The sequence below is a fragment of the Scyliorhinus torazame genome, chromosome 8 (genome assembly GCF_047496885.1).
Source record: "Scyliorhinus torazame isolate Kashiwa2021f chromosome 8, sScyTor2.1, whole genome shotgun sequence".
Taxonomy (NCBI): domain Eukaryota; kingdom Metazoa; phylum Chordata; class Chondrichthyes; order Carcharhiniformes; family Scyliorhinidae; genus Scyliorhinus; species Scyliorhinus torazame.
The window spans coordinates 52,687,998-52,705,296 of NC_092714.1; the positions used below are offsets into that span (position 1 = coordinate 52,687,998).

General features: G+C 42.8%; 1 protein-coding gene across 2 annotated transcripts in view; it reads left to right on the plus strand.

The window, feature by feature from the left end:
* LOC140427843 (E3 ubiquitin-protein ligase DZIP3-like) overlaps positions 1-17,299 on the plus strand; it is a 231,092-nt gene that overhangs the window by 21,577 nt on the left and 192,216 nt on the right. For both annotated transcript variants that reach the window (XM_072513611.1, XM_072513610.1), the window contains exons 2-4: positions 5,772-5,808; positions 9,477-9,511; positions 10,934-10,983. In XM_072513611.1, the coding sequence (XP_072369712.1) occupies positions 5,773-5,808; positions 9,477-9,511; positions 10,934-10,983 (121 nt within the window). In that variant the 5' untranslated portion in view covers position 5,772. The remainder of the gene's footprint in view (positions 1-5,771; positions 5,809-9,476; positions 9,512-10,933; positions 10,984-17,299) is intronic.

The window sequence follows — 17,299 nt, forward strand, 5'->3', positions numbered from 1 at the left end:
GATCGCATCCAGGATCGCGGTATGCATTTCTGCAAGGGTGCCTCCTCCTACGTTCTGTGGGTCGGGAAGGGCTGCTGCGACCGATGGGTCTAAGCTGAGGACCATGATCTTTACCTGCTCTTTCTCATCCAGGCCGTACAAGGTCGCCTGGTGTTTGACGGTGGCAAAGAAATGGTGTGGGTCTCTGAAGCGGGGAGGAACGGTGTGATTTTAGCACACGCGTCCTGTAATTGGGTCACTGTGAGGGGGGTGGAATATAGGAATTCTGCCTCGTCTGCTGTGGCGGTGTGGTGGGTTGTTACAGGGTTCATGGGAGCCTGAACTACCTGCTGTGTGGGGGGTGGGGGTGCTTTCCTCCTTTGGGGCTTTCCCTGCACATATGTTCCCTGAACGTATCTCTGCGCTGTCTCCTGCAATTCTTCCCAATCAGGGCCGTCTTCTTGTTCTAAACTTTCCCCAAAGGTTTCTTGGAATCCTTTTTGGACAGAAAGCAGTGATTGCAGGTCTGCAATTTGCTTTCGGCATTTCGCATGGTCTATGGTACTCTGCCTTTTTCCGTGGTTGCAGCGTGGAGCGCTCTCAAGGCTGCCTTGAGATCACTACATTGCTTCTGTAGCGTCTCCACCTGCTTCTCTGTCTCTTTCTTAACCAGGACTGCACGCTGCGTGTCCTGATAAGCCTTCTCATACTGGGATTGAAAACTGCTTAAATGCGCCAGACAAGACTGGTGACCCCGTTTGGGGGGAATAGCCTATCAGGGGAAAACAGCAGCAGCCAGAGCAGTGGCACAACGGCTGGCTCTGATGTTCAGCAGGGAGGGTCAAAGCGCAGAAGAGCAATAGTCATAGGAGACTTTATAGTCAGGGGCACAGATTGGCACTTCTGTGGATGAGAAAGAGACTCCAGGATGGTATGTTGCCTCCCTGGTGCCAGGGTCCAGGATGTCTCAGTAGCGGGCATCCTGAAGGGGGAGGGCAAACAAGCAGAGGTCGTCGTACATATTGGTACTAACGACATAGGCAGGAAGGGGGATGAGGTCTGCAGCAGGAGTTCAGGGAGCAAGGCAGAAAATTAAGAGACAGGACCCCTAGGGTTGTAATCTCGGGATTACTCCCTGTGCCATGTGCCAGTGAGGCTAGAAATAGGAAGATAGAGCAGCTAAACACGTGGCTAAACAGCTGGTGTAGGAGGGAGGGTTTCAGTTATCTGGACCACTGGGTCTGGTATGACCTGTATAGGAAGGACGGGTTGCATTTAACCTGGACAGGCATAAATATCCTGGCCGCAAGGTTTGCTAGTGTCACATGTGAAGGTTTAAACTAGCATGGCAGGGGGGTGGGAACCGGAGCAATAGGTCAGAAGGTGAAAACATTGAGGGAGAACTAGGGAATAGTGCCAGTATGGCTCTGAGGAAGAGCAGACAGGGAGATATTGCTGAAAACAGCGGGACTGGTGGCCTGAAGTACATATGTTTTAATGCAAGAGGTATAACAGGTAAGGCAGATGAACTTAGAGCTTGGATTAGTACTTGGAACTATGATGTTGTTGCCATTACAGAGACCTGGTTGAGGGAAGGACAGGATTGGCAGCTAAACGCTCCAGGATTTAGATGTTTCAGGCGGGATAGAAGCGATGTAAAAGGGGTGGAGGAGTTGCACTACTGGCTAGGGAGAATATCACAGCAGTACTGAGGGAGGACACCTCAGAGGGCAGCGAGGCTATATGGGTAGAGATCAGGAATAAGACGGGTGCAGTCACAATGTTGAGGGTTTACTACAGGCCACCCAACAGCCAGCGGGCGATGGAGGAGCAGATCGATAGACAGATTTTGGAAAGGAGTAAAAGCAACAGGGTTGTTGTGATGGGAGACTTTAACTTCCCCAATATTGACTGGGACTCACTTATTGCTAGGGGCTTGGACGGGACAGAGTTTGTAAGGAGCATCCAGGAGGGCTTCTTAAAACAATATGGAGATAGTCCAACTGGGGAAGGGGCTGTACTCGACCTGGTATTGGGGAATGAGCCCAGCCAAGTGTTAGAAGGATCAGTAGTGGAGCATTTCGGGAACAGTGACCACAATTCAGTAAGTTTCAAAGTGCTGGTGGACAAGGATAAGAGTGGTCCTAGGGTGAATGTGCCAAATTGGGGGAAAGCTAATTCCCCTAAGAATATTAGGCGGGAATTTAAGAACCTAGATTGGGGGCGGATGTTTGAGGGTAAATCAACATCTGACATGTGGGAGGCTTTCAAATGTCAGTTGAAAGGAATTCAGGACCGGCATGTTCCTGTGAGGGAGAAGGGTAAATACGGCAAATTTCGGGAACCTTGGATAACGAGAGATATTGTAGGCCTCGTCAAAAAGAAAAAAGAAGCATTTGTCAGGGCTAGAGGGCTGGGAACAGACAAAGCCTGTGTGGAATATAAGGAAAGTAGGAAGAAACTTAAGCAAGGAGTCAGGAGGGCTAAAAGGGGTCACGAAAAGTCATTAGCAAATTGGGTTAAAAAATCCCAAGGTTTTTTACACGTACATAAAAAGCAAGATGATAGCCAGGGAAAGAGTTGGCCCACTGAAGGACGGGAGAGAATCTATGTGTGGAGCCAGAGGAAATGGGTGAGGTACTAAATGAATACTTTGCATCAGTATTCACCAAAGAGAAGGAATTGGTGGATGTTGAGTCTGGAGAAGGGTGTGTAGATAGCCTAGGTCACATTGAGATCCAAAAAGACGAGGTGTTGGGAGTCTTGAAAAATATTAAGGTAGATATACCCCAGAATACAAAAGGAGGAAAGAGAGGAAATTGCTGAGGCCTTGACAGAAATCTTTGGATCCTCACTGTCTTCGGGTGATGTCCCGGAGGACTGGAGAATAGCCAATGTTGTTCCTTTGTTTAAGAAGGGTAGCAAGGATAATCCAGGGAACTACAGGCCGGCGAGCCATTACATCAGTGGTAGGGAAATTACTGGAGAGAATTCTTTGAGACAGGATCTACTCCCATTTGGAAGCAAGTGGGCGTATTAGCGAGAGGCAGCGCGGTTTTGTGAAGGGGAGGTCATGTCTCACTAACTTGATAGAGTTTTTCCAGGAGGTCACAAAGATGATTGATGCAGGTAGGGCAGTGGATGTTGTCTGTATGGACTTCAGTAGGCCTTTGACAAGGTCCCTCATGGCAGACTGGTACAAAAGGTGAAGTCACACGGGATCAGAGGTGAGCTGGCAAGATGGATACAGAACTGGCTAGGTCACAGAAGGCAGGGAGTAGCAATGGAAGGGTGCTTTTCTGATTGGAAGGCTGTAATTAGTGGTGTTCCGCAGGGATCAGTGCTGGGACCTTGTTCATAGTATATATAAATGATTTGGAGGAAAATGTAACTGGTCTGATTAGTAAGTTTGCGGACGACACAAAGGTTGGTGTAATTGCGGATAGCGATGAGGACTGTCAGAGGATACAGCAGGATTTAGATTGTTTGGAGACTTGGATAGAGAGATGGCAGATGGAGTTTAATCCGGACAAATGTGAGGTAATGCATTTTGGAAGGTCTAATGCAGGTAGGGAATATACAGTGAATGGTAGAACCCTCAAGAATATTGACAGTCAGAGAGATCTAGATGTACAGGTCCACAGGTCACTGAAAGGGGCAACAAAGGTGGAGAAGGTAGTCAAGAAGGCATACGGCATGCTTGCCTTCATTGGCCGGGGCATTGAGTATAAAAATTGGCAAGTCATGTTGCAGTTGTATAGAACCTTAGTTAGGCCACATGGAGTATAGTATTCAATTCTGGTCGCCGCACTACCAGAAGGTTGTTGAGGCTTTAGAGAGGGTGCAGAAGAGATTTATCAGGATGTTGCCTGGTATGGAGGGCATTAGCTATGAGGAGCGGTTGAATAAACTTGGTTTGTTCTCACTGGAACGACGGAGGTTGAGGGGCGACCTGATAGAGGTCTACAAAATTATGAGGGCCATAGACAGGATGGTAGTCAGAGACTTTTTCCCAGGGTAGAGGGGTCAATTACTAGGGGACATAGGTTTAAGTTTCGAGGGGCAAGGTTTAGAGGAGATGTTCGAGGCAAGTATTTTTACACAGAGGGTAGTGGGTGCCTGGAACTCACTGCCGGAGGAGGTGGTGGAAGCAGGGACAATAGTGACATTTAAGGGACATCTTGACAAATACATGAATAGGATGGGAATAGAGGGATACGGACCCCGGAAGTGTCGAAGATTTTAGTTTAGACGGGCAGCATGGTCAGTGCAGGCTTGGAGGGGCGAAGGGCCTGTTCCTGTGCTGTACTTTTCTTTGTTCTTTGAAGAACTTTGTAATTTTATGGAAATAGTTACCATCAGTAAATGTTCTTAGTAGTACATCAAGATCGAGACAAATTAAAATGTGGCGAGCCAATTAGATGAAATAACCCAGTACATGCAAGTTTTCTTGTATTCTTGGGTAATCCCTCGAGATTGAGGATGACTTGCTGGCTTGATGTGTCAGGTAGATGAGTTGCTTGGAGATTGTGCGCTCTCTTTCCAATGCCTTGATTTTGCCTCTGCATATTTCTGATGAAGTCGCTCAATGTTTTTGGTGTCTTTTCAAATGGTCCTTCTCCATTCTGGTGAGTCACAGACCAGGGTCTCCCACAAGTCAGAATGAATGTTTTACCTCCTCTGTGATGCTTTAAGAGCATCCCTCAAGCGTTTCTGCTGTTCTCCTGGGAGACTTCCACCGTGACCAAATCTCAGCAGAGCAATTATTTTGGGGGTTTGGTGTCAGGCATACCCAAGACATGTCCTGCGCAGCGGAGCTAGGTTTGAGTGATTAGCGCCTTGATGCGGGGCATGTTGACTTTGGAGAGGATGCTGATGTTGGACCTATTCCCTTGCCACTGGATTTGGAGGATCTTGTGAATACATTGTTAGTGACACTTCTTCTGTGCTTAGAAATATTAGCGGCAAGGGGCAGCACAGTGGGGCAGTGGTTCGATCCCGGCCCTGGGTCAATGTCCGTGTGGAGTTTGCACATTCTCCCCGTGTTTGCGTGGGCTATGCCCTCACAACCGAAAGATGTGCAGGGTAGGTGGATTGGCCATGCTAAATTGCCCCTTAATTGGAAAAATGAATTGGTTACTCTAAATGTTTAAAAAAATAAATGTTAGCGGTAGTTTGCCCAAGTCCCTGAAATCGGCAGGAGCATGGGGATAATTTGGACAGGAGTCCTGTTCACGAAAGAAATGCTTTGATAACTTGTACCTGGATGCATCTCTCATTGATGAAGGTTTTACTGAGAACTGATCAGCATCCTTCTAAGTTTTAACTAATGTTTATGCAATTTGAATGCAAGTCAAAGCAATTCTGGCCAGTAGAACTTTTCACTTTTATAGTACTGGCATGTGTAAAGCTCTAAATTAATTTGAACAATTCACAGTGCTTCATATTAACTTTTGTCACGTAGACAAAAAACAGCCATCACTTTGTACTAGTAGTGCTCCATAAATGACGAGCTAAATAGGCTTCTAAGGAGCATTACATGAGCAACTTGAGTTTACACTTCAAGTTTAGTGGTTGTACCAATGCTAAACTCATAGGATTTGAATGCAGCCTCAGGTCAACTATTGATTAATATTGTCATTGGTCATTAATCATTGTTTGCTTTGATTAACCTTGGAGTAAGAAAAGTATTATCCAATTTGGAAAATAAACCATCTGCTGAAATAAATTCAATTTCCCCACACTGACTGTTTGATTCGTGAACTAACCATGTTTCTTATTATCTCATGTAGAATGGATGAAAAGAGAAAGAAGTTGGAAAAACCTTCTGTAAGTACATTTCTTTGCTGATATCCTATTGGATAATTAACACAAGTCTTGTGCAGAAACATGATATGTGGACAGGCTAGAACAAGAGATTTGGAGTGGGAGGAGACAAGTGTGCAGTATAAACATGGGAGAAGACCATGGCAACGTCTCGTCCAACCAATCTACTTGCCAACTAATCAACACCCTTTTCTCATGTAGTATAAATTTAGTGTTCCTTTTGACATTTGGTATTCTTTATGATTCTGTCCTGATGAGTGCAAGATTAAAAGTTTCACAGCATGTCTTTTTTTTAGCAATACAAAAAGATTTTATACTAGTGTTCATGGTTTTACAAAAAAAATAATTCAAGGCATGTGGCATCGTTGGTGAGATCGGTGTTCATTTTCCATCCATAATTTCCCTTGAGAAATTGGTGGTGAGCTGTTGCCTCGAATATGACTGAGCGGCTTGCTCAGTTATTTCAGGGGCAGCTAGGACTCAACCACGTTGCTGTGGGTCTGGAGTAGCATATAGACCAGACCTGGAAAGGACGGCAGATTTCCTTCGATGAAGGACTTTAGTGAACCAGATGTGTTTTCATGACAATCCAGTAGTTTTCTGGTGAACGTTACTGATACTAGATTTTTTTTATTCCAAATTTAATGAACTGAAATTAAATTCTGCAGCTGTCATGATGTAACTTGAACTTGTGTATTTGGATCATTCACCCAGGTCTCAATCTAGATTACTAGTCTGATAACATAAACATAATGCTACCGTACCCCATTGCCACCGTACATGCCTCATGAAGCTAGCTGCTAACACCAAAGTAAACTTTACAGATTCTCTGGGGCCTGCATTTAATGTGATCATTTTTTAAACAGAGGCAAGCAGTACTAAGCACGTTATGAAAGTAATGAGCTGGCCTCAGGCTTCATTTCCAATTAAATGGTTCAGTTCAAGGTTCCACAGCACAGTCCTGTAAATTATTTGATTCTGTGGGTTAATTCTTCATCATTCCTGGCTACCCTACACTAAAGCAATAAGCAATAGAAGTTATCTTTAAATGAAATACACCTTGAGATTTATGTCAGCAGTCAGGAACTATCACTAACTTGATTTAGATCTTTGGTGTGATGAGAGGCAGTGTGGTTGAGTTTGTGTACATGGACTTGATAAAGTTCTGCAGTATAGACTTGTTTGCAAAATTGAAGCTAGTAGGTTTAATGTATACAGAGGATGAATGGATACAAAATTAGCTAAAGGACAGAGAGCAGAGATGAATGGTCATTTTTCAGACCCAAAGAAAATGTGCAGTGATTACCCTCAGGGATCAGTGTTGGCAAAGAGGGCTATTCTTGGTGTTAGTTATTAATATATAAAGAATAATTTAAAAGTTTGCAGATGACACATTTCAGATAGTAATAAAATTCAGGAAGGCATAGACTGATGAAATGGGGAGATACATACATGACTGATTACATTTAATGCAGAGAAGTTGATGTGATTACTTTAAGAATGAGGAGAAACAATGCAAATTCAATGGTACAATCTTAAAGACTGCAAAAACAGACACCTGTTTTGGGGCGGGACGGAGGTGGACACGTAGGTCTTTGGCTTTATGAGTACATACATATAGAATAGATAAGCAAGGAAATGCTAAGTCTTTACAAAACACTGGTTAGGATCCAGATGATAAATTGTGGGTACCATGTTTTAGGAAGGATTTTGGTGCCTAAGAGGTTTGATAGAAATGTATTAGAGATGAAAGGCTCAAAAAATTGGGGTAGTTTTCCTCAGAGCTCAGAAGGTTAAGGGGAGATTTGACAGGTTTTCAAAATAATTTGGAATTTTGGTTAAAGTTAAACAGGAACCGTTGTTTCCAATCGCAGAACGATCATGAATCAGAGAACACATTCAAGGTACATAGCAAAAGAGTCAATGGTGCATGAGGAAAGAAATTTACACTATGAGCTGGAATGTGCTGCCCGAGTAGGGGTGAATAGAGATTTCATAATAACTTTCAAAAGGAAGTAGAAGTATAACCCTCAATTCCTAAACCCCTCTGTATCTGTCCTTTAAGACAAACATTAAAACCTGCCCTTTTGACAAAGTTTTTGGTCACCTGTCCTAATCCTTATGTAGCTCGATCTAAAATTCAATTTGGTAATGTCTCGGAAGCACCTCGAGACATTTTACTATGTTAAAGGTGCTGTTTGGTTAAATGTTGTTGCATTAGTACAATGATCAAAAAATAAATGAGCAGTTTTGTCATAGAATCATAGAATTTACAGTGCAGAAGGAGGCCATTCGATCCATTGAGTCAGCACCGGCCATTGGAAAGAGCACCCCACTCAAGCACCCCCCCCTCCCTCCACCCATCCCCTTAACCCAGTAACCCCAATTAACCTTTTTGGACACTAAAGGCAATTTAGCATAGCCAATCCAGCTAACCCACACATCTTTGGACTGTGGGAGGAAACCGGAGTACCCGGAGAAAACCAACACACACACTGGGAGAACGTGCAGACTCTGAACAGACAATGACCCAAGCCGGGAATCGAACCTAAGACCCTGGAGCTGTGAGGCAACTGTGCTAACCACTATGCTACGGTGCTGCCCCCAATAGATTACCCAATTGTCTGTCAGTTGAATACTAGATTGCAGCTAGTAATGTTTTTGGGCAGTTGATTCAATCAGATTTTGAGTGCTCAAATTAAATTGAGTTGTCACCAAATCATCAGTTTGAAAGCACAAAATTGGGCTTCAATTGCACAGACCTTGTATCACATTGAAGTGATGTCAAAAAGGAAGGGAAATAAAGTACATGACAGGACTTAATTTTATAATTTTGCACTCAATACTGACACGATGGCGCACTGACGTTCTACACATTTCCGAGTTGTACTTGGAATATTCAACATATGAACATAGGTCATTCAACATCTCAATCAGCTCTTCCATTCGGCTACAACATGGCTGATCTGTACATCAAATCCATTTTTCTGCCTTCATTCCATATTCCTTGTAATCATGAACTGATAAAAGTCCATTTAGTCTGTCTTGACAGTTCCAATTTATCCAGCATCCACAGCCTTTGGAAACACTTACAGTTTTCTACTACCCAATGTGTGGAAAAGTGCTTTTTGATTTCCCTCCTCCATCCATGACCTAGCTCTAATGTTATGATTATGTCCACTCATTCTTGATTCTTACTCCAGAGGAAATAGTTTCTTCGAACCTATACTGTTGATTCCTTTCAACACGTTAAGCACCTTCATAAGATTACCCCTGGTTTTTTCTTTATTTTTAAGTACTCTTCGTTTAGGTTTTGCATATTAACTTCTTGTGTCATGCAATACTCACTGGTATAATAACTTCTTCGCAAGAATAAATGAATTACTTGCAGCTGTCCGCCGATGTTGCTTTTGAGGCTAGTTCAGGTTCTGTAAGAAAACCACTTGGTTCATCATCAAGGTTCACATGGGAAATTATTGCTTTGTGGCTTGTTGTTCCACAACACAGCATGTTAGAACACTTTCATCCAATTTGTATACTGGAAACATTGAGGTTGATGTATGTTTTGTGAAATGTTTTAAAAAGGCTTTTTACATGATCTTTTCAATCAAACTTCATTCACAACTTATGCATGAAGTCGGACTAAGTTATTAAATGTCTTTTTTTTTCAGATTAACTCTAATGCACACAATTCTAATGATACTAGGTAAGGAATGTATAAATACATAATTGAAATTGCTGTTCACTGAAAAGTAATGTCCATTATTTGTGATAAACGAAAGTCTGAATACCATGGTTTTGCAAAGCATGCAGATGCTGAATAAATTTACTGAATACTAGGAAAGGAATAGTACTGATCGATAATAATTAGTTGAATAACATAACCAGTAGTGAGCTAAAAGGGTCACCCTTGGAATATCTGGTTTGCATAAAAGTTTAAAGTGATTTGAGTAAACTATTTTTAAAAAATTAAATATGCACCAATGCCAATTTATGTAAGGCAATAGGATGGTAGAAATCAAAGAAATCAGTGGACTTAACAGTGCAAAAATAAATCACAAAGCGAAGTGTGTGTACAGCAAGAATTACAAATCTAACTACAAATAACTTATTGATGATTTTCTATTTGAATTCTTGGGTTGAAATGAAAAATAATTTGGGCGGGATTCTGTGATCCTGAGGCTAAGTGTTGGCCCTGTCGCGTTTCTCGACGGCGTCAACACGGTCTCAGGATCAGTAATTCTGGCTCCTACAGGGGGCCAGCACAGCACTGGAGCGACCTACTCCGCTCCAGCTGCTGATCCCGGCATTAAATGGGCGCCGTGGGATCAGCGCATGTGCAGTGGCACCGGCACCAACGCGCACATGCGCAGTGGCTTCCTTCAACGTGCTGGCCCCGACGCAACATGGCGCAGAACTACAGGGGCCAGCGCGGAAGACACGAGGCCCCCAGCCAGAGAGGCTGGCTCGCCGATCGGTGGGCCCTGATCGCAGGCCAGCCCCCCCCCCCCCCAACCAGGCCGCCGCCTGACCCTTCCACGCCGAGTTCCCGCCGGCTGAGAGCAGGTGTGCACGGCGCCGGCGGGACTCGGCGTTTTTACAATGGTCGCTCGGCCCATCCTGGGCCAGGAATCGGCGGGCCGGCCACGTTGGGTGGCGTGGCGCATTTCGCGCCAGTCGCGGGGATTCTCTGGCCCGACCCCGGGCTGAGAGAATCCCGCCCTTTATACCTAAAGCAGTCACGAAAACAAAACTGCTAAATTGTCAGTTTCATAATTTCGAATTGAAGTTTTGCATGCAGTGATTTCTGCTCCTTTCTATTTTCATTTACCTTTCTGTGTGTGAAACCAATTGATTTGTGCCCCCTCATCGAATTGAAGATAATTCTGTCAAATCTCTCAAAAGCTGCTTGTGCCCAGGAGTTAAGTATTGCATCAAGCTGCTGGAGTGAAAAAGCACCCAGACTAATTGAACTGTTAAAGAACAAAATACATGTTTCTAGCAATGGTTTGTCAATTTTATCCAATTAGTTTTTGCGTTATGCAAACAAGAAGGCCACTGATTCAATATCTAATTTGTATTGAGTTGTTGAGAAATTCAAAAACAAACCGCTTTAAATTCTTCCTAGGAAAAAGCAAGTGCCTGAAGCAAAAAGTGAAGTTATCCGCCCCAAAAGAGGTAATATTTATACATTGTATTTTTAGATGATTTCAATGCTGATATTTATAATAATAATAATCTTTTTTAGTGTCACAAGTATTTAACCATCAATTGTGTTTACAAGTATTTCTGTTCAGCAAACAATCCCAGACATAGCAGATGCCAGGCATCTAGATAATGTTGGCTGACGTTGAGTATATTAGTGATATTTAAAAATGTGAAATAATGACCGAATGCTTTGAATAGAAATATGATCATGGACCTGATGCAATATAGTTTCTTTCACGATATAATCAAATAACAAGAAGACCTATTTGAAATCTTGGCGGACATTTAATTTAGTAATCTTTGGTAGTTTCCTCACATATTTCTTCTAAGATGCAGCTTCGACATTTGCTGGATGCAATACCTGGGTCATTATCCTGGAATATTCCAGAACTGTTCTCGTTGCAGGCATGTCACATGTCTCTTGGTCTTCTTGGACTCCTTAAGCTGCCATTTATATTTTGTCTGATAAAAGAAAAGAACACGAGGCCGCTAAGATAGGTGAATGACGTGTTGAGGTGCTACTGAGAAAAAAGATCACAGTTACCAACGACAGTTAGTCGTTTAATTCCTCGTTCAATCTGTATTCATCATACATTTTTGAGTATGTCCAAAATAGCATTTGAAGGACCTGCAGAGAATCACAACTCTTGTCAGAACAGAATAATTGGGTTAGAAATCTTAGTAATATCTGGTTTGGTAACTGTACAACATATAGTATTTAAGTTAGTCTGCTTGAAGCCTCGAGCAGGCTGTGATAGAAAGTTTGTTCAGAAGTCCTGAAAGCTTCTTATAATCAAATTGATAAAAATGCAGAATACATTCTGCAAGTGATAGCATAGAAATCAGAGCCAAAGGAAACAAAATTCTCAAATGAATTTAGTATGATTTAAGATAGTATAAGATCTCTTATTTTTCAAATAAGTGTCATGGGAGTGTCCCTTTAAGAAAGGTTTTTGTCTTATCGCATTGCTTCAGTGATGTCATTGTGTGGATGGAGCTGGGCTGTGACTGAGTTTTTACTTTCGTTTTGCGTTTTGGAGCTGGGCTGTGGCTCTGTGGGTTTTACTTTTGCTTTGCATTTGGACTGGTTTTGAACTGCACCGGTTGAAAAAAGTGTGTCTCTATCTTAATTTTAAAAGCTGTTTCCAGACTGCTTGGTAATTTAAAAGAGATAATTGCTTTCTGGAAGGAATTCAAACCTGCTGTTTGGAAAGGGGACAAGAGTATCAATAACAAGTCTTATACCAGTAAGAACGTTGAGTGCTGGCCACACCTTCGAAAAAGGGTTTCTGGTTTTACTTGGATTTTGTTATTGAATTGGAACTGTTAAGGGGGAATTCATTAAGGGTTGTACATAGATTACTGTAGCAGTGTGGGGTCTTTATGGTTGTAATTGATAAAAATTCTTACTGTGTGTTTATACAAATGTTAACTAAATTTGTAGAATAAAGCTTGTTTTTTGATTAAAAGCACCTAAGATCTCTGTTGAATAACACCTGAAAGGCAGGCTCTTGTGCTCATCGTAGCCAAATCAATAAACCGAGGTCAGGTGAACTCCATAATATACTTTGGTGTTTTCAAAACCCTGGCCCATAACATAAGTGACGAGGGTCTGGTGGTTGTGCGCAATTGAGATTTATTGTAAAAATCAAGTTAGTGCACTTCAAAAAATACAAAATAAAAGAAGCAAATGTCCAGCAGGGCATCAGGAAAAAAATAACTGGCAGAGAACAAACGTGAAGAGAGAGAGAAGACACAGGCAACACTTGTGACAGTAACCTTGTATCTGTGTTTGATACCACCCCCCGATTGATTTACAAGTTTTAAATTGTGACTTCAGAATAGTGGTCTCTACTACATTGATATCTAACTTACTCCCTTTGCTGCCTAGCTGAGTGACTGGTGTAAGGTTTCACCGCCAAGCTGACCTTGACTTGCTTGGAACAATGCAGCTTGTATTTTAACTGCAGTTTTATTAAACAATATTTTTAAAACTTGAAGTTTAACTATTTTCCTACAATCCCCTCTTTGATTCTTCTAAAACATTCCAAGAGAATGAATCAATAAAAGCTAGCAAGCAGGCAATAGCGAGAGGAACACATTCACAGATGCCTTTTATGGTCCCTGTGTTTAGAAACAGCCTTCAAAACTGGAATGGGCAAGCCTATAAAGTGTTACAAGCCTTTAAATATAGGAAGCACACTTATTAAGCAATGGGGATATGGCTAGTCTTGAGAGGCATAATGTTAGCAGGGGCTTTGGTTAACCTTTTAAAGCAACTCTTAATGAGCATAAAAATACAATGAACAATGAGAACAAAAATAAAAAATAAGATCAAGCCATGAACTAGAGAGGTTCCCATTGAGCCCAGCCATCCAGATGCCCAGCTCCACATGATGTTGGCTGGCGGTTGCTTGAGTTTATTTATCTCTGATTGAATGTGCTCCGCCAAATTAGTAATTTCCTCGGAGCTGTCTGGAATATAGGTGCAGTATTCTGCCCCTATCAGGGTGCAAGTTACTCCCTTTTAGCAAAAACTAAAAATGCACACAACAGATATGGTCAAACAGTGGCAAGACGAAATGTAAAGCAAAAATTGTAAGAATTGTCCTTTCAAAATATAGGAGTAAAAATTATCTTTTTAATCACGGGGTGCTCATTTAACGTGAGATGCGTGAATCCAAACTTTCTTCCCCTGGACTTTTAATAGCTGCTTGGGTGGTCAGTAGCACTTGATAGGGTTCTTCCCACTTAGCATTTCGGGATTCTTTTTGTACTCTCTTCACATTTAAACTTAAACGCAAGGGACAATGTCGTAGCCTCCTTCTGACGGGTCTCCCCAGGTTGCTGATACCTGTTGGTATCTACTACATTGATATCTAACTTACTCCCTTTGCTGCCTAGCTGAGTGACTGGTGTAAGGTTTCACCGCCAAGCTGACCTTGACTAACTTAGAATAATGCAGCTTGTATTTCAAGTACAGTTACAATATTTTAAAACTTGGATTTTAAGTATTTCCCTACAGATAGTAAGCCTATGGTTTGGTGCAGTAGAATCATTCCACCAGCTCGGTTCTAAGTAAGACAATCAAAATTCTGTCATACCTGCTGTTACGGACAGCTGGTCAGTTCTCAACAGTGGCTGAGAGATTGAACCATAACTTTTAAAGTTTTAAGACGGTGTAGAAAGATCGGTTTGTTCTAGGAGTGATAATATAAGAAATAGGACTTGGTTATTTTATAAACAAACTTTATTAAAACAAAAAATAAAACAATATTTAAACTTTACCTTTAACACTAACAGATTGCATGTAGTTTCTTAACCTTAACACACTAGTTCTCATTAAACAACCCTTTACCAGAACATGCCACTTACACAGTCGGCAATGGCAATACATGCATTTCATAGCAATTTTTCTTTTGCTCGGGACATTCGTTCACAACCCTTTTCCAAAGCCTGCCTCAATGGCAACTTTTGTGACCTCTCTCAATTGCTTTCCAAAGCCTTCTTTCTGGCAACTTTCATGAACCCACTCAATCGATTTGCAAAGTACTCTCCTCTGTACCTTTCATGATCTCTTTCGGTCCATTTCTAAAGCCTTCTCCTGTAACTGTTCAGAACAGCATTCTCTTTCTTTCTCTCTCTCTCGCTCTCACTCTCTCTATATGCTCTGCCCAGTCTATTAAATAAATGTTCTCTGCTGGGGTTTCCAGGTTTGAACCCATCAGCGTTATCTTGGCTATTTGATTGCCCACTCCCATTTATACAGTCTCTGTATTGGGCTAATAACTGGCCAGACAGGAGTGTCCCAAACAACAATTGATCTAGGGCATCCTATATATTCCCACTAACAAGTTTGACTGGGTTTAGGTACCTGTAGCTCCGAGACTTTGCTAGGAAGGAGGCTCAGAGCTTCCCGATAGCACCGGCCCCCTCATTGTTGGAAGAGGTATTGACGGCAGGGGGAATGGGGAAGGGGGTGGCATCGGCGATCTACGGGAGGATTTTGGGGGAGGACGGGGTGTCAATGGAGGGGATCAAAGCCGAGTGGCAGGAAGAGTTGGGGAGGTTATGGAAGACGAATTGTGGTGTGAGGTGCTCAAGAAGGTGAACACCTCAACCTCGTGTGCGAGGTTGGGGCTGATACAGCTGAAGGTTGTGTATAGGACGCACCTCGCGAGGATGAGCTAACTCTGAGCGAGTGGAGGACATATGTGAGCATTGTGGGAGGAGCCCCACAAACCATGAACATATGCTTTGGTCCTTTCTGAAGCTGGAGAAGTATTGGAGGGAGGTTTTCAGTGTCATCTGTGGGTAGTGCACGTAAACTTGGAACCGGGGCCCCTAGAAGCCATTTTTAGGGTGTCGGACCGGCCCAAGCTGCAGGCGGGTGAGGGGGCAGATGTTTTAGTCTTCGCCTTGCTGATTGCCCGGAGGCAGGTCCTGTTGGGGTGGAGGTCAGCTTTTCCGCCCTGTGCCTCGGCTTGGCGGGGGGATCTACTAGAATTTCTGACTCAAGAAGGTGAAGTTTCAGCTGAGGGGGATGAAGGAAGGGTTCTACAATTCATGGGGACTGTTTATTATTCACTTTCGAGGATTGGTTACCATTGAACATTGGGGGGGGGGGGAGAGATTGTTGTTGTTGACAACACTGTTTACTGATTGACTGTTAATTTTCTTTTTTAACTTTGACTGTACAGGTGAAGTTTTGGTCTGTATATTGAATAGGGTGCTATTGGGGGATTGGTATTGTATTTGTTTTTGTTTGTTTTCTGTTGTTTATTTTGATGAAAATGTTTAAAATGAGAATAAACAGATTTATTTTTTAAAAAGCAACAACTTGGCATGGTCAAACTCACGGAAAATGTTCCAGACACCACCACCCTGAGGTATGTCCTGACACACCAGCAGAGGTGACAGCACTGGTGCACAGTCCGGAGCGAGTTGCCTAACATCGACTCCGACCCTATGACGTCTCGTGGCACCAGCACCAAATTAAACAAGGGCAAAGAAACACCCTGCTCTACCACAATCTGTAAACTCATGACCCAGCATATTCCCCCACTCTACCATTATCACCAAGCCAGGGGATAAATCCTAGTTCAGTTAAGAGTGCAGGAGGCATGCTAGAAGCAGCATACCATAAACAAAGTGTTAATCTAATGAAGCTACAACACAGGACTACTTACATGGCAAACAGAATAAGCAACAAATGATGGAGATAGGCGATAAAAGTCCCAGACATTAACTATCACTGTCAAGAGAGAATCTAACCATCAGCATCCAGAAACTCAACTGAACGAGCCAGATAAATACTGTGGCTATAAGAGCGGTCACGGGCTAGGAATCCTGCAGCAAGTAACTCAACTCCTGACCCCTCAAAGCCTGCCTGCCACCTGCAAGGCACAAGTCAGAAGTGTGATGGAATATTCTTCCCTGGCCTGGATGAGTGTAGCTTTAAAAACACTTGAGAAGCTCGACACCATCCTGGACAAATCATCCCACTTGATTGACACCATATCCACAATCATTCACTCCCTCTTCTGCCGGCGCACAGCAGCAGCAGTGTGTACCCTCTATAAGATGCACTTCAGGAACTCATCAAGCCTCCTTAGACTGCACCTTCCAAACCCACAACCACTATCATCTAGAAGGTCAGGGTCAGCAGATACATGGGAACCACCTGGAAGTTCCCTTCCAAGCCACTCATCATCCTGACTTGGAAATACCTCGCCATTCCTTCACTGTTGCTTGGTGAAAATCCTGGAACTTCCTTCCTAACAGCACAGTGGGTGTGTCTACATCACATGGACTGCACCGATTCAAGAAGGACGCTCAGCACTACCTTCTCAAGGGCAATTAGGGATGGGCAATAAATGCTGGCCTCATCAGTGAAGCCCATATTCCTTGAAGGAATTTTTAAAAAGGCCAACATTCTATTACATCTATTTGGACCTGTGCGCTAGTTTTTAGTAACTTGTTTACAGGCACCTTTACTCCCACACAGCTCCTAATCTTGCACGTGTGCTCGGAGTTTTGAACCTGACGCTGGGAAAACCAAAAAGAAGGTAATATGTAAGCTTTACCTTACAATGCAGGAGCAGCAATCGTCATGTAATACCTGTGATTGGATTTGTTTATTGTCACGTGTACTGAGGTACAATGAAAAGTATTTTTCTGCGAGCAGCTCAAACAGATCATTTAGTACAAGAAAATAAAATAAAAAGAAAATATATTAAATGGCAACACAAGGTACACAATGTAAATACATAGGCACCGGCATCGG